General features: G+C 40.7%; 1 protein-coding gene across 1 annotated transcript in view; it reads right to left on the bottom strand.

The window, feature by feature from the left end:
* Positions 1 to 1029: 1029 nt before the first annotated feature.
* The window catches only part of LOC136362410 (receptor-type tyrosine-protein phosphatase eta-like), a 71834-nt gene continuing 58855 nt past the window's right edge, over positions 1030 to 14008 (bottom strand). Inside the window, 12 exon segments of the mRNA XM_066320873.1 lie at positions 1030 to 4300; positions 5017 to 5152; positions 5623 to 5783; positions 6119 to 6238; positions 6624 to 6758; positions 6903 to 6976; positions 7767 to 7857; positions 8940 to 9027; positions 9966 to 10007; positions 11287 to 11374; positions 11953 to 12068; positions 12206 to 12416. Coding sequence (XP_066176970.1) covers positions 4142 to 4300; positions 5017 to 5152; positions 5623 to 5783; positions 6119 to 6238; positions 6624 to 6758; positions 6903 to 6976; positions 7767 to 7857; positions 8940 to 9027; positions 9966 to 10007; positions 11287 to 11374; positions 11953 to 12068; positions 12206 to 12416 — 1421 coding nt within the window. The 3' untranslated portion in view covers positions 1030 to 4141.

Genomic DNA, 14008 nt, shown 5'->3' with positions numbered 1-14008 from the left:
GGGCATGCACAGGCAGCATCAGTACATCCCATTTATCAAGCCAAGAACAGGACAAACATTACATCCTCTCCTCTCTTACCTCCACATCTCTTTAATCTCCAAGGCAGTAAAACTAACACATGACAAGAGCAGGTACAGAAGGTGATTTCCAGATATTCGGGTTCAGCTCTACCCACACAGACAGACTTAGGCTCCAAATGGCAGCCAGGACAGCTGGCTTTCCTGAAGTTCTAATATCACAAGGATAAGACCACCATGACATGGCTGGCACATGATCCCACTGAACAATAAGACAATCACACTTGGCTCTTCCCATCTCACCATGCAGCCATTTCAGAAAACACAGCAGTTGCCACAGAGGATCACAAGATTCCAGTTTAGTGTAAGCACCCTATGATGAACTGGAGAGCTGCTGAGTGCCAGTATCACCCTCCAGGCATGTGATCCTCCTCGGGAGTGATTCAGATGGCAGCCAGGAATGGTAACTAAGAATTTTAGGAGAAAGGCACTTAACTGAGGTAAATTTCTATGCATCTACAGACAGGTGAGCTGTAATTCAGCAGCCTGCTATAACATTACAGAGATATTTCTGCATTCCCTTCTATCACCACCTCCAGACAACGCAATATCTTCAAGAGATGAAGAAGTCCTCACCCTTGTTTCTCTGGAAGCAAACAAGTCTTAGAAACACTGGCCCTCCCCCAAGGCTATTTCAGCAAATGGAAATCTTTGATGGACCTTGGATGATGGTCCTGTTTCTTTACCTGGTATCAAGCTCTTCTTTTACAGAAGCTACCAACAACCAGGACACATTAACATCAGACCCAGGGCCTGCCAGGGAAGTCTGAATGACAGATTAACACCATCCCAGGGAGCTCCTGAGACTGCAGTACACAACTGACTCAAGTGCCATCCCTGAGGATGGGAGCCCACTTTCCCTTTATAAAGCCCTTCTAAATGAAATGGGTATTTTAACATACTAATTTTATTCAAAACAAAATACCAACAATGGAAAAATAAGACCAAAAGTGCTCTAGGATGATGCTTTTTAATTGTTATATTTTTAAGAACAAATCAAACCATTAAAAATATTACAGACATGTACTGAGATTTCCTGTACAACAAATATGAAAACAATAAAATTTGTACATCATTTCAAGATATTCAACAGTCACTTATTTGAAACACATCAACTTTTCCCTTCTTAAGCAGGCCTCAAATGGGAAGAAAGAGTAAAACAGAAATGCAACAGATGCAATTGTCACACAGTGGAGCTTTCAGTGGACAGCCTTAAATAAGCAACAGTGAGAAAAAACACTGGAGAGACAGATCTCAGCAATTATAACACAGAGAACATCAGAGGCCAGGGAGAAAACATCTGCAGGAATTCAATTCCTCTTGACCACAAGACAGACCCACAAGGTAGTGGAGCATTATTACCTGTAGTTCTTTTCCCAGAGAGACATCCTATAAGGAATCTCCTACTTACTCACACTGACACTATGCCCAAGCTCATGTTTACAACAGTTTAAGCCTTACCAACTTTTTCCACCCATACACAGAATCAAGAAGTCATTTACTTCAACCTTCAGTTTCTTCTCACAATGCGTCCGTTTTGGGGAAAAAAAATCCTGCCTACAGTTCTTCAAAAATGGATACTCATTAGATGATGGCACATGTGAGAATTTGATGCCTGCTTCCAACACCAAAATAACGGGACAGATCCATTTGTTCTCTGTAAGAGGATCTGGGCAGTGATAAGGCAGAAACACATACTGTCCTAGCTCATTTTCTGATGTTCTGCTGCAAGAGAATAGAAACAACATCATCTAGCATGGAAGACTCATCTCCCTCTCCCCTACACTACACAAAACAAGGGCCTTCTGAAGCAAAAGAGCACCTGCCACCCTAAGGCAGCAAGTTCCTGGGAGACCTGGAATAACAAATACTGGCTCTGTGCCCTGCACAGATGTGCAGTAATTAAAAAGAATATCAGAGTTAAAGAAAATAACATGACTGTAAAGGGCAGACTTTCCTCCCTCCCAGTTCCTTTGGAATGGTTCTGTTTGGTGCAAGTGGTTTATCTTTGTCATCTGACAGCAGCTTAGGAAGAATGCAAATGAGAGATCCACTTCGTGGGCTGCCAGTTTGGATGGAGGAGGGCTGGATCATGAACCTCATGATGAGGGTTTTATTTCCAGAGAAAGAGAAACAAAATTATTTTCAAGAACCCACAGTGGCTGCTACAAAAAAAAAACAAACCCAAAAAACAACAAAACAAAAACAAGCAACAAAACCAAACCCCAAAACCTAACAACCAAAAGCACGCTGTGGTTTGTCCTCCAGTTTTGCTCACACAGCACACCACAGTTTCACACCAGGTTGTAAAAAATTTCTCAGTATATTTGTAAAGTTACAGTTGTGCATCAGGAATTCCTATGTTCTCCTTCAGCTGACATTAGATCCTGTGAGGTTGCCAGGTTCCACTGTAAAGCCACATATACTCCTAGCATTTGCAGCTTTTTCTGACAACTCTACCAAAACAAAGAAAAACCCCCAAAACAACAACAAGAAAAAAGCAGCAGAATTCCAGGGACTCTGGTTATTAAACCTTCATAAGATTTATTTCCCTGCTTTATAGCTATTCTATAGCATTATTCATAAAATTCATATTCAACTGCAATGCAACCAGTGCAATGATCCAAAGACCAAAAAACACACCCTCCCCCCACCCCAAGATAGCTAAGTCCTTCATTGGTAATGCCTTCCTAAGTCTAACAGTTATGTACCAGCAAAATAAATCCAGTCTGATCCTTGACTTGTGAAATCAGCAAACGGGGGATTTCTGCTTGTTCCTTCAGTTTCTAAAAGGACCAGTGGAAACAAAAGCAGCACTATATTGTAAATAATTACACTGGATCAGTGAGATGCAGGCAGGTAAGATGTGTCTCAGTTTTGAATGGCTAAAACAACCGAGAAATTTGTCTTTACAGCAGAATTTTGTGCAACGTCTTTTGGTAGAAACAGTAAAGCCAGTCGATCCGTTTGGGAGTGCTTGAACACTTGGAACCTTAGCTTCAGCATTTTCACAGATTTATATATTTGAGGAAAAACAACAACGATAAAAAGACACCAACCTGAGAAAAACTCTATTAGAGTGAGCATTATTCCATAAATCATATATTGCACCTTTAAATAATTCATTATAAATTGTATCAAAACAGGAATATCAGCCAGGAACAGGGAGGAGCTATTCTGTCCTTCACCCACACCCCCCCACACATTCACAGATTCACTTGCTCTGTTTTTAACTACAGTTAAAGCTCGGAGTGACAGACCACACTCCTTTTCCTCTGGCAGAGGCACCAAAACATTAAGGCAGGGGATATTTGTGGTGAAATGCAAGAACAAAGCTCACCTCCAAACTTCTGGAGAGTCCTGCCAACAGTGCAACTACAGTTAAGTTTGACATAAGCCTTATTTAAAAATCTGTGTTCTCATTAAGAGTTTCAGTACAAAAATAAAATCTCTGCTGTTTTTTTTTTTTCCTAGAGTAGCAACTAGAAAAGGCACGATTTTCCAAATATAAATGTCCATTTGAAGGAGCCATTTGTACTCCATTTTTAAATAAAAAGGAACACAGAAAAAAATAGATCACAGAGGCACATATCTATTAACTAGGTAACCAGATACAGTAGATAAAATATGTTCCTGAAACTTATAATTAAATATATCAAAACAGCCCACCAGCCTGGCGTCTGTAAATGAAATCATATAAAATTGTAATAAAAAGCTTGTGTTATTATTTTAATATTTAAATTCTAGTTCTCTGTTCATAATGCAAATGCTGTTTTATCTATCAGTACTGTTAAATTCCCAAGAAAAAAACCAAGATTCCTCTAGACTCCTCTGTTAACTTTAAAAAGTTTTGCTTCGGTTTTGTTGTTTGGGTTTTTTTAACATCAGTTTGCAGCTCCTGCCAGCATTGTGTTTTATCTCCTGGAGATCACACCTTTGAATGCAGACACAGCTGGAGAAGCCAGACATGAGACACTGCACAGAATCCCAGGAAACACGAGTCTGACACCTCCCTTTGCTCTGGGCAGGTAACACCTCCTGCAGGCACTGGGTTTCTTCTGGACTATGCATGGTAGCCATTGGCCTTCCCAAAGGCTGGCCCAGGTGTGAAGTTCTCATAGATTGCCATTGCTGTCACGTTTTGGTAGATCAGGTCAGTTTTCCTCTCTCTCTGGGATTTAATGATATCCATGACACACTGGTTTAGGAAGACGTACTGGTCCTGATGGGAGAAAGAGAGAAGGAAATACATTTCTAAAGAACACTTGATTTTAGAAGTAATTCTGCTTCTGAATATATGTTTGGGCACTGCACTGAGTGTTATCACAGTGCTTGTTTTAGAACTTATATGTATAGTTTATAGAAAATAGAGCTGGAACGGACCTCATGACGTAATCTGATCAACCACTCCAATAAAAAAACCTAGGATCAAGTTTTGCTGTCTTGCACTAGGATCTATCATGCCTAACACTATCCTAGAAGACTTCCATGATGGAGGTTTTACAGCCTTTTTCAAATCAGCTTGAGTTAGTCCATATACCTTTCTGGATCAAAGTGGTAATTTCTGTAGGAATTGTTCTGCAGAACACAAAAGCAAAGATGCACACCAAGACCACTTGACTCCAGGTAATTCTGGCTCACAGCTAAAGGATAAAAACCCCATAGGTAAGACTACTCTGCAAAAAAATCTGCTTCAGGATTTGATTCCTTCCAGCTGCAAATGCCAGTCCTACAAAGTACTCTGTAAAGACATTGCCTGGATGTACTATGGTCCCTGGCTGCAACTACATTTGTGGGAAAGAGATGAGGCAGGAAGGAGGGAAATTAAATAAAGAACAATTATAGCTCCTTAATATCCTATTGTCCCGTAATTCAGAGCTAGAACTGGATGATTATGCACATCTGAGGGACGTGCTGGCGGGTGGCAGAGGGGCTGACCTCAGTCTGCACCATGAGGGGCCGGTGCATGCGGAGGTCGTACACCACTCCGTACACATCCACGGTGTTCTCCATCTCCATCTGCTGGATCAGCCGGTCGATGGCGATGAACGTCCCTGTCCTCCCGACGCCAGCACTGCAACGACACGGACAGGCTCTTTGTGCTCCCTCTCCATCACCTGCCCACTGCTGGCCTGAGGAAAACCCATGGAAGCCAGGATGATGCCTCCTACTACTTTAGTGGCACGGGTAATAAAAGTCTTGGCAGCACAGAGGGGTGGCTCTTACCACCACCAAGAGGGGCTTCTCAGCCTTGCACGTGCACAGGATTATATACACAAGCTCTTGAAAGGACATCTTTTCCAGCTCACTTTTCCACCCTAGGCGAGATGCTCTGCTCTTATGACATTCTGTATCCCTTCCTTTGCTACCTACACAGCACTGCTGGTTTCTGAAGCACCGGGCAAAGGTTTTAGTTTGGCAAGGTAAATACCCCACATCCTTATACAGAGATACTGTCTTTGGTTTTAATCCCACTGAAATGGAATTGACCGTAAAAAAAACACAAAACAAAAGTGTGTCTAACAGAAACACCTTTTTTCCTACCTGCAGTGCACCAGAGTAGGAGAGTCCACTGGATTCTGGCTGGTGTACTCATGAACAAGGTGCCTGAAGTTGATGAGGAGGTCTGTTGTCTCTGGCACTCCGTGATCTGGCCAGGAGGTGAAGTGGAACTGGCGCACCGTGTGGCTCTCAGGGGTGTTGGACTGCAGGAAGAGACATTAAAAAAGAGCGAAATCTGGCTTCAGAGGAGTAACAATTCAACTTCCTAACACATGCACTCTGGCTCAAGCTCAGCTTCATCAAGGATACCCGTTACAAACTGCAGTGATTTGACCAATGACATTCCAGTTTCCCTCTTCCTTCTCCTGTGGTATAGAATACTTCGAAATAATTTCCTTAAACTTTTACTTTACTCAAAGCTCATCTCCACTGCATTATGTTTGCTGATAGGGCTAATTGTTCAGTCCAGAAAATAATACAGGTGCCTGCATCAGCACAAGGTTATTTACACACTAACAACAGTTAAGGTAGTCCTTACCTTTTCTACAGTGAAGTCCCTTATTGTCCATTCTGGAAGGACAACTTCTGAGACCATTGTGACAATAATGTCACCATAGCTCTTGGGTTGTTTGTCTGGCCAGTACTGCTCACATTTTGTCTAAGAAGAGCATTACAAAGTTAGACAAATCACACAGAGCAATGAAATAACTCACTTTTAAATAACACCACCTGAAGCAGGGCTAGAAAGCACATCACCCTTCTCAAAGGCTATTCCAGGGCAAGAGAAGCTCTACCAAAATCATTCTGTAGAGAAGAACCCACCCCTAATGACAGAGGTTCCACAACGCTCCTGAGACAATCTATTCAGTAGTCAGCAGATATAAAAAATAAGAAAAAGTGCTTTTTCAATTTAGAAAACAATCTTCCACCAAGAGGATGGTTGTTAAAAGACCATGGCCAGTCTCCAAACCACCAAGGTAACAACAAAATTAGAAGAGATGCAGTTGCCTTCAAGAGACAATTCAGAATTTATAACAACATACCCGGGCTTGTTCCACACATTTTGTCAACATAACAATAGAGTAGATACTCTTTTCCCAAATCATTTGCCAGAAGTCTTCTATAGTATTGGGTAATGGACCCTGTGCAGCAATAAATGCCTTCTTTGAGTTATAGCCCTAAGAAGAAAAAACCAAAATAAATGTGTATATATACACACACAACATCAGTGAGAAAGCTGATTTTAAACATCATTATGAGCCCTTATGCCTACATCAGAAAAATATACATTATATTTCATTTCAGCTGATGAAGCAACTTACAGGCATATAGTTAGCATTAATATAATCACCAGTTCCAGAGCTTTGATTTGAAAGCTTCACACGAGAAATATCATCTGCAGAAAGAAAAAAGGAAAAGACAATCATGAATTTTCAAACTGGAACCTTTCAGCAAAATATAGCTTATCTAATGCATGGTTTCTAAATAAAGTGTTCAATGTGCATTTTAAGAATAAGAATTTAACCTAAGTAATCAAATGGGAGTAGCCTCCAGAAAAAGGAGTGGCCAGGATAAACATTGATTATTTTGGTTTTAAATATTGGTTTGGTATTGCCAATTTATAAATTTTTAATCCAACACAAAATTTACTACAGTTTTAATTACTGGATAAAAAAAGTGATTTGTCTCCTGCTGCCATGGCAGCTGATATTTTTCTTCCAAAGCATCCTCAAATACCCATCACTGTTCACTTTTGAAATACTTCTGACTCTCTGTCACATTGGGATGCCCACAGGCAGCTTGACAGGGATTAAACTCTTACTTCATCTGGAAAGCTGACCAGCAGGGTTTTAATATGCCCCATAGTGTTGCACATTTATTTGTCTGTGGTCGACTGCTATCCTGTTGTGTTTTCAACCTGGACTGCATATTTCTCACAAATGGAAAATTAAAGTTTAGTTAAGGGAAAGTTCTTTCAAGAAGCTTTCTGAGGAAATAACTTTGAGGGAAGGCTCTTTCAGGTTTGCTTATACAGTGACTTTGGGAAAGCAGCAGCCCAAATTCATTCATTTGGAAAATGATATTTGAAACCTCTGGGTACTACTAAAGCCAGATTAGCCAAACCCAACTGTCTTCACTTAAAAGCTCAACCAGTAGAAGATGTAAATCCAAAGAGAATAACTCACATGGTAAGACGTTGTTGTATCTATTTTTCCCCCTGTTCTCAGGAAGTTCAGCAGCAAATTTGGGCTGATGAACACCAGCAGACTTGAGTTCCTACAATAAAAGGAGGATTCATGAGCACCTGGTCCAGCTTTAGCAATCACAGAGAAATGTGAGAAACAGAAAAGTAGTCCAAACACTTGTGTCCTGTGCTGTAAAAGTAGGCATGTTAAACTGGGATAAATGTCAATAAAAACTATCTTATTACAAAGCAGGAAGGTGACAGTGGCAAATCTTTTACAGAAGGGATTAATACAGAACACAGGAATAGCAGCATGTTTAAAACACACAGATGGACTTTAAAAGCCTGGAAACAGACACTGATATGAACACCAACTCCCTCTCTCCCCAAGGTACTGAACCACTGCCTAAGCTCTGCAGACATTACAGGGAGAGAGGAACAAACACATCATGAACCAACTGGAGGAAGCAAAATCTGAGGGGAAGGTAAGGTGGAGCTCCAGCCTGTGAAGTAAAAAGAGACAGAATTTGAAGAAGAAAGTCAATTAATAGCTCTGAGGAGATATGAAACAGAATGAGATTCTTTAACAGCAGACATGACAACACAGAATCCTCCCCGACACTTCCTTCCTGTCCTTTGTTCCTTAGAACAACTGAGCTTTAGCACATTTAATAGAAAAACTCCAATGGTCAGTAAGCAAATCATAGTTACTGTTTCTCTGACTGAGCTATTCACAGGTGTGGTTTGCAAATCACACCCACGCACTAAAGAAGTCAGTGAGATTAGCAAGAGACCTGTCTTGATATGTATAAAAACTCCCAAAGCAACCCAAGATGAGAAAACTGAAGAGCGGAGACATTATACAGAGTCCCCTAGGCTAACTCTTGATGTGACTAGGGCAAAAATTTCTCTCGTGAGAGCTCTGACAAGCAGGCCATGCTACAAGCCCACAGTCAAGAGATAATAACTCAGGGCAGGAAGTATTTCTCATGCACTTGAACTAAATTTGGAGCTGCATAAGAGAAGGGAAGGCTATACATATAGCTTAATCATCTCTATAAAAAAGGACCCTCCTCTCCTCCTTCAGTAAGCCTCATGCATGCTCCACAGGAAAGATGATTTGTCTTTCCAAAAATATTTGTCATGAAGCTCTCTCTCCACTGAGGGCACATACCTCATACTCTTCAGCAAAACCACAGTTGGAGTCAGCTTGCTGCTTCTTAAAGTATGACTCAAAGTTCTCCACTTTAATCATTTTTGATCTAAAATGAGAAAAGCCATGTGTCAGGAACTGGTGTTAGGTAAATAAGCCATGAATTAATTCAGTTAATGTGTTAGAAAGTATGCTTTACTTACTTCTTGATTCTTCAGGAGAGGGTGAGGGGAAGAAAAAAAGGCTGATTAGACACATGCAGTTGTATTTTTCATTATGCCAATCTAAGACTGAAAGCATGACTGTTAGTTGCAGCCACAAAATGGTGCATTTACAGGGGACAGGGTACCAAGCATAGCATTTAACTGCTCTGTTAAATCAAGGAGAGAACTATGCATCCTTCAGGAGAGGAACAAGGTGTCAGTCAGCTGCTTACTCCCACTGGATCGACCCCACTCCCTGGTGTATTTCATGCCAGCCAAAGTCTACAGAGGTGGGGTTCCATGGGATGTTCTGGCCATGGCTTTCCACCAGCACAAAAACTGGGGCCAGAACCAATAACATGATTCATTTGCAGTGCCTGTGACTTCCAATACATAGTGGTTACTCCCTCCATGGCCATCTTTTACAATTACAACATTATCTGCATGAATGGTTCAGCACAAAGTAGTCATTTAAAAAAACAGAAAAATTCAGGTCACAGAACATACTTTGCTTTTTTGCATTTTATCAACAATTTGGGTTGCTCCCTCAATGTGCACAAAGCCTGTGTTTCGTTCAAACATCCTGGTTTTCAAAACCATGTGGAGTATTTGTGTGTCTAATAGTGATTCATGAAGTGAACACTCAGATCCCTCTGGTGGCTCTAGAAGTCTCAATCAACATAATTATTTTTAGTCTGCATGCTGGCATCTGTCAGTTCCACAAGGAATTAATTCTTCAAAACTCTCTATAAAACTGCACAGAAAACAAATATCTGAGTCCTGAGTAATTTTTGCAAATATCACTTGAGCTCAAAAAATATCGTGAAAAAAGATATGGACTTACTTAATTGGAGAAAAAGATACTTCAGTACTTCTTTTATCTTTCCTATAAGGTGAAAGAAAACAACACAACAGGTTCACAGTAGAATTCCACAGAATTTGAGAGATTTCTTATCTATTTCCTGTGCCTGTTGAGAACAATTTCTTTTAAAGCATCTTATTCTGTGAAAAAAACCAACAAACTCCTGAGGCAAATTTTTACACCTGGAATTTAAACAAACAACCAACCCCCAAAAAAACCTTTATCCCTCTTTTGGTCATGTTGTGCAATGGGACTGCTTCTTCCTGTTGGAATCAGAGTATAAAGCCTAGACACAAAGCAAATATTTTGGTGGTAGTGGTGCACCTGAGGGATCTGCACCACTAGCTGGTATCTCAGGAGAGCTGCTACTAATCGCAGAATCCCTACAGGAAGTGTTCAACAGCAATGTGTCAGTCATTCAGCAGTAGCTGAATGAAAACAAATGTTGCTAGCTTTAAAGGAAGCTCTTCCCATGGCTGTGCACAGCTATTGGACACAATTGTAAAAATAACAACAGTAAACCAGAGCAGCTGGAAAGAAAACTGGACTAAGGGCCCTACAGCTAACTCGACAGAAAAGAAGTACTACATGGCCAGAAGCAGGAAAAAGCCTTTGTGCACTCTTACAACCCAGATTATCTGAACAAGATTGGAAACTGAGAGACCAGCTCAAACACATCAGCTTCTGGAAATTCCAGAATAGAAGCTTCATGTGACAGGCCATCAAGCAATTAAAAAGAATGACTGATGAATAATTTAAAATCAAACCATCTAAGGTACAATTGTATCCAAGTAGTTTTAGCACAATAATTCAAGACGTTTGCTCACTTACAACTGAATGACTTTATCACTATTCATGAATGCTGAGGCACTGGCACAGGTTGCCCAGAGAGGCTGTGGCTGCCCCATCCCTGGCAGTGCTCAAGGCCAGATTGGATGAAGTTCTGAGTAACTTGGGATAGTGTGAGGTGTCCCTGCCCATGGCAGGGGGGTTGGAACTGGATGATCTTGAAGGTCCCTTCCAACCCAAGCCATTCTATGACTCTCTAGTTCTGTTCTATGGATTAAAATTTATCTTGTTTAGCTCTTCTCAACTAATTAGTTTGTAACTATGGGCTCAAAGTTATTAAACAAGTGGTTTGATACTTCAACTCTAATCTGTAGCATACATACAGCATTTTGATGTGACATATTTTAAAATGTCTTGACAGCTCTGTATCATGGCAGAAAGAACCCTTTATAGTAGAAAGATACTAAAGTGAAACACTGGTGGTCCTCAACATAACCAATTCAACACACGTTACCTTCTCCTTCTCCAGAATATAAACCCTCCTACAGCAACTACAGCGAAGATAGCCAAGAGGCATCCAATAACCACTCCAGCAATTACACCTGATAAAAGAGAAAAAGTATTACTCATCTTCCTCTTCAGAAACTTCAACTGAATCATCATGCTACAGCAGAACCTTGCAAGGGACTAACCAAGCATGCTCCACTCTACTAAAAAAAAACCAACCAAATCTTGTCTTTTACTGTTCTTTGGCAATACCAGTATTAAAATCTCATTAAGAACTAAAAACAGAGAATGTTAAATTAATATAAAACTGGGATCAAAGGACCAGTATCTGCATTACAATACATCTGCTTCTAGTTTAACAGAACTGTGAGAACATCAGTTGCTATTTGTTACTTGTTGCTATACCAAAGTCCCGCTGTGTAATCCAACCCCTTACAGCATACCATAGCTTTTGGCTACTCCTGCAGTGGAATCTCACGTGGAAAAAAGGGATCACCTGCAGGACTAGCAAGGTATGAATTTACAGAGCAGTGCCACTGCAAAGCTAGAAAGCAACAGCTCATACAGAGAAACCAACACGTGTTTTCATATTATGAAGCTTGCCATAATTAAGCAATCTCCACATGCTGTGTATGTGTCAAGCCCCCAGTCCTATATTTGACATTAACTATACCTGGATCCTGGGGTAGTAAAACTGGTTCAGAACAGGGTGAAAATGATACATAGCTGTCTTGCCCCTCAATCATGTTGGCCATAAAGGTTATATTAGTGAAACCTGCAACACATGCCCTGTTGAAAAGGAAGGAACAAGAAAAAAACAAAACCAGGTCCATTACAGAGTATTAACAGCCTTTGGCAAGATCTGTAATCCTTCCATTAGATTCAACAGCAGAAAACTTAACAAAAGAGTAGTTTGAAATAAATACCTGTATGAACAAAGAGGGATCAATGGTCCATTTTCATAGCCATACACTGTGTTTCCCTTGCCCACATTAATGATGTTTTTACCATCCCGAGAATGGGAAGAACGTGATTCTGCCTGCTCTGTTTTTATTATATATGTAACATAGGTGGTTGTCATCTTCTTCTTGAAATCTCTGTATGTGTTATTCAATTTAGACTTCAAGGACTCAGAACCTTCAGGAAAAAAACAAGAACATGGATATAATTCATCCACTGGTTTTGTATCACTTGGCATAGTGACTGAAAAGGTCATATTAACCATGGTTGGCATTCCCCCACAAGTACTGCCTGAAATGAAAGGCTGAGAGCAACGGATCATTGCAGAAATCTCTTCTACTGCAGTGAAATCTACTGCACCACCTCTCCTCAGTGTTGTTTTAATTTGCTGTTGGTTTTACTTCTACCATGTATAGTGGAGCTTCTGAATAAAGGTACATGAGTGTTGGAACCAGGCATTCTCATGAACAGACTTCACCAGCCAAGTCAGCTGTATCCATATGTGTTCTATCAATTCTTGTATCTAGAGAGCAAAACAGAAATGGTGTGGAAAAAACCCATCAACCCACCAGTATTTGTGCTACCCAAACAGCATGAGGTTTCATTCAGGGTGACACTAAATTTATCCTGACCTTATTCGTTGTTCTGTCCTACAAGAAGTCTCACACTTAAACTGTAAGAGATGAAAGAAGTAATTTCTGCCTTTCCTTGACATAGACAAGCACTGGACAAAACAATGGTCAGAACACTTTCCTCTTCAGAAGATTAAGAGGCTACCACAGTGAACAGTGACCAACAGAACATCATTTGCAGAACAGCACCACTTTATACAATGTCTGTTCTTATACCAAATGAGCCCTAGAACCTTGAGGCAATAATACAGTTGAGGCACATGTAACCTAAGAGGTAATAAACAAACTCAACTTATTAGTTGTTGCAACAACTCAAGAGCAAGGCAACTGACGAATCTTCCCAGTGTCAAGGGAGGATGAAGAATCTCACTCATTTAAGAGAAGTCTGCTCTCTACTGACTGCCTTTACAAAGATAAAAGGGCCTTCTAAAAGTGGGTATAATACTGAATTCACCTTTCAAAAGAAGAAGCCTTGCAGGAGGCCCTGAAAAGTGAAAAAGCTCTGGTGAGTTTTCTAGAGTTGTGCAGACAAGGGGTGATCCATCTACCACCAGCAGCAAAGCTCTCCTCAACTGTAACGCTGCAGCAACAGGGTGCACAACAGCTCTTCTAAAGCACTAACTTGGTCTCATTAAAAGAAGATGAGGTTGCAATTAACTCAGCTGCCTAGAAACAGGTGTTTAATACTACCTGAGATATGTCCTGTCTTGTCCCCAGTTTTCATTCCAACAGGATGTACATCCCTGGTTAGACCTGTAGCTCCTTGTAGATGCCTTGAATACCACCCTATGACATTGCGAACAGGCTTAGACACAATTTCTTACATAACAGAATAAATTCCTCTCTGTCCACCCTAAAGGAATGGTTTAGAACAGAGAAACACATCTCAAGAGTATCTGTGCTATTTCAACAATAAAGCTGAAGAGATGCTTGGCTGTAAGGCTCTCTACTGCTCCCATCAAAGCACTCACTCTACATTACAAATGTGGGCAAACTTCCTCCCTTATTTCTCTCAGTCACATCCTACAAGTCCTCCTTGAATCCAATCCAAACTACACAAAAGAACACACCAAATCTCCTTGTGACTAACCAGGACTGGCTGAAGTCACAAGCAGAGCTGCATGCAAGAGACTGCAT

The sequence above is a fragment of the Sylvia atricapilla genome, chromosome 6 (assembly GCF_009819655.1).
Source record: "Sylvia atricapilla isolate bSylAtr1 chromosome 6, bSylAtr1.pri, whole genome shotgun sequence".
NCBI classification, from domain to species: domain Eukaryota; kingdom Metazoa; phylum Chordata; class Aves; order Passeriformes; family Sylviidae; genus Sylvia; species Sylvia atricapilla.
Note: the sequence above shows the minus strand (reverse complement) of the source record. Positions and strands in the feature narration are given on the sequence as shown.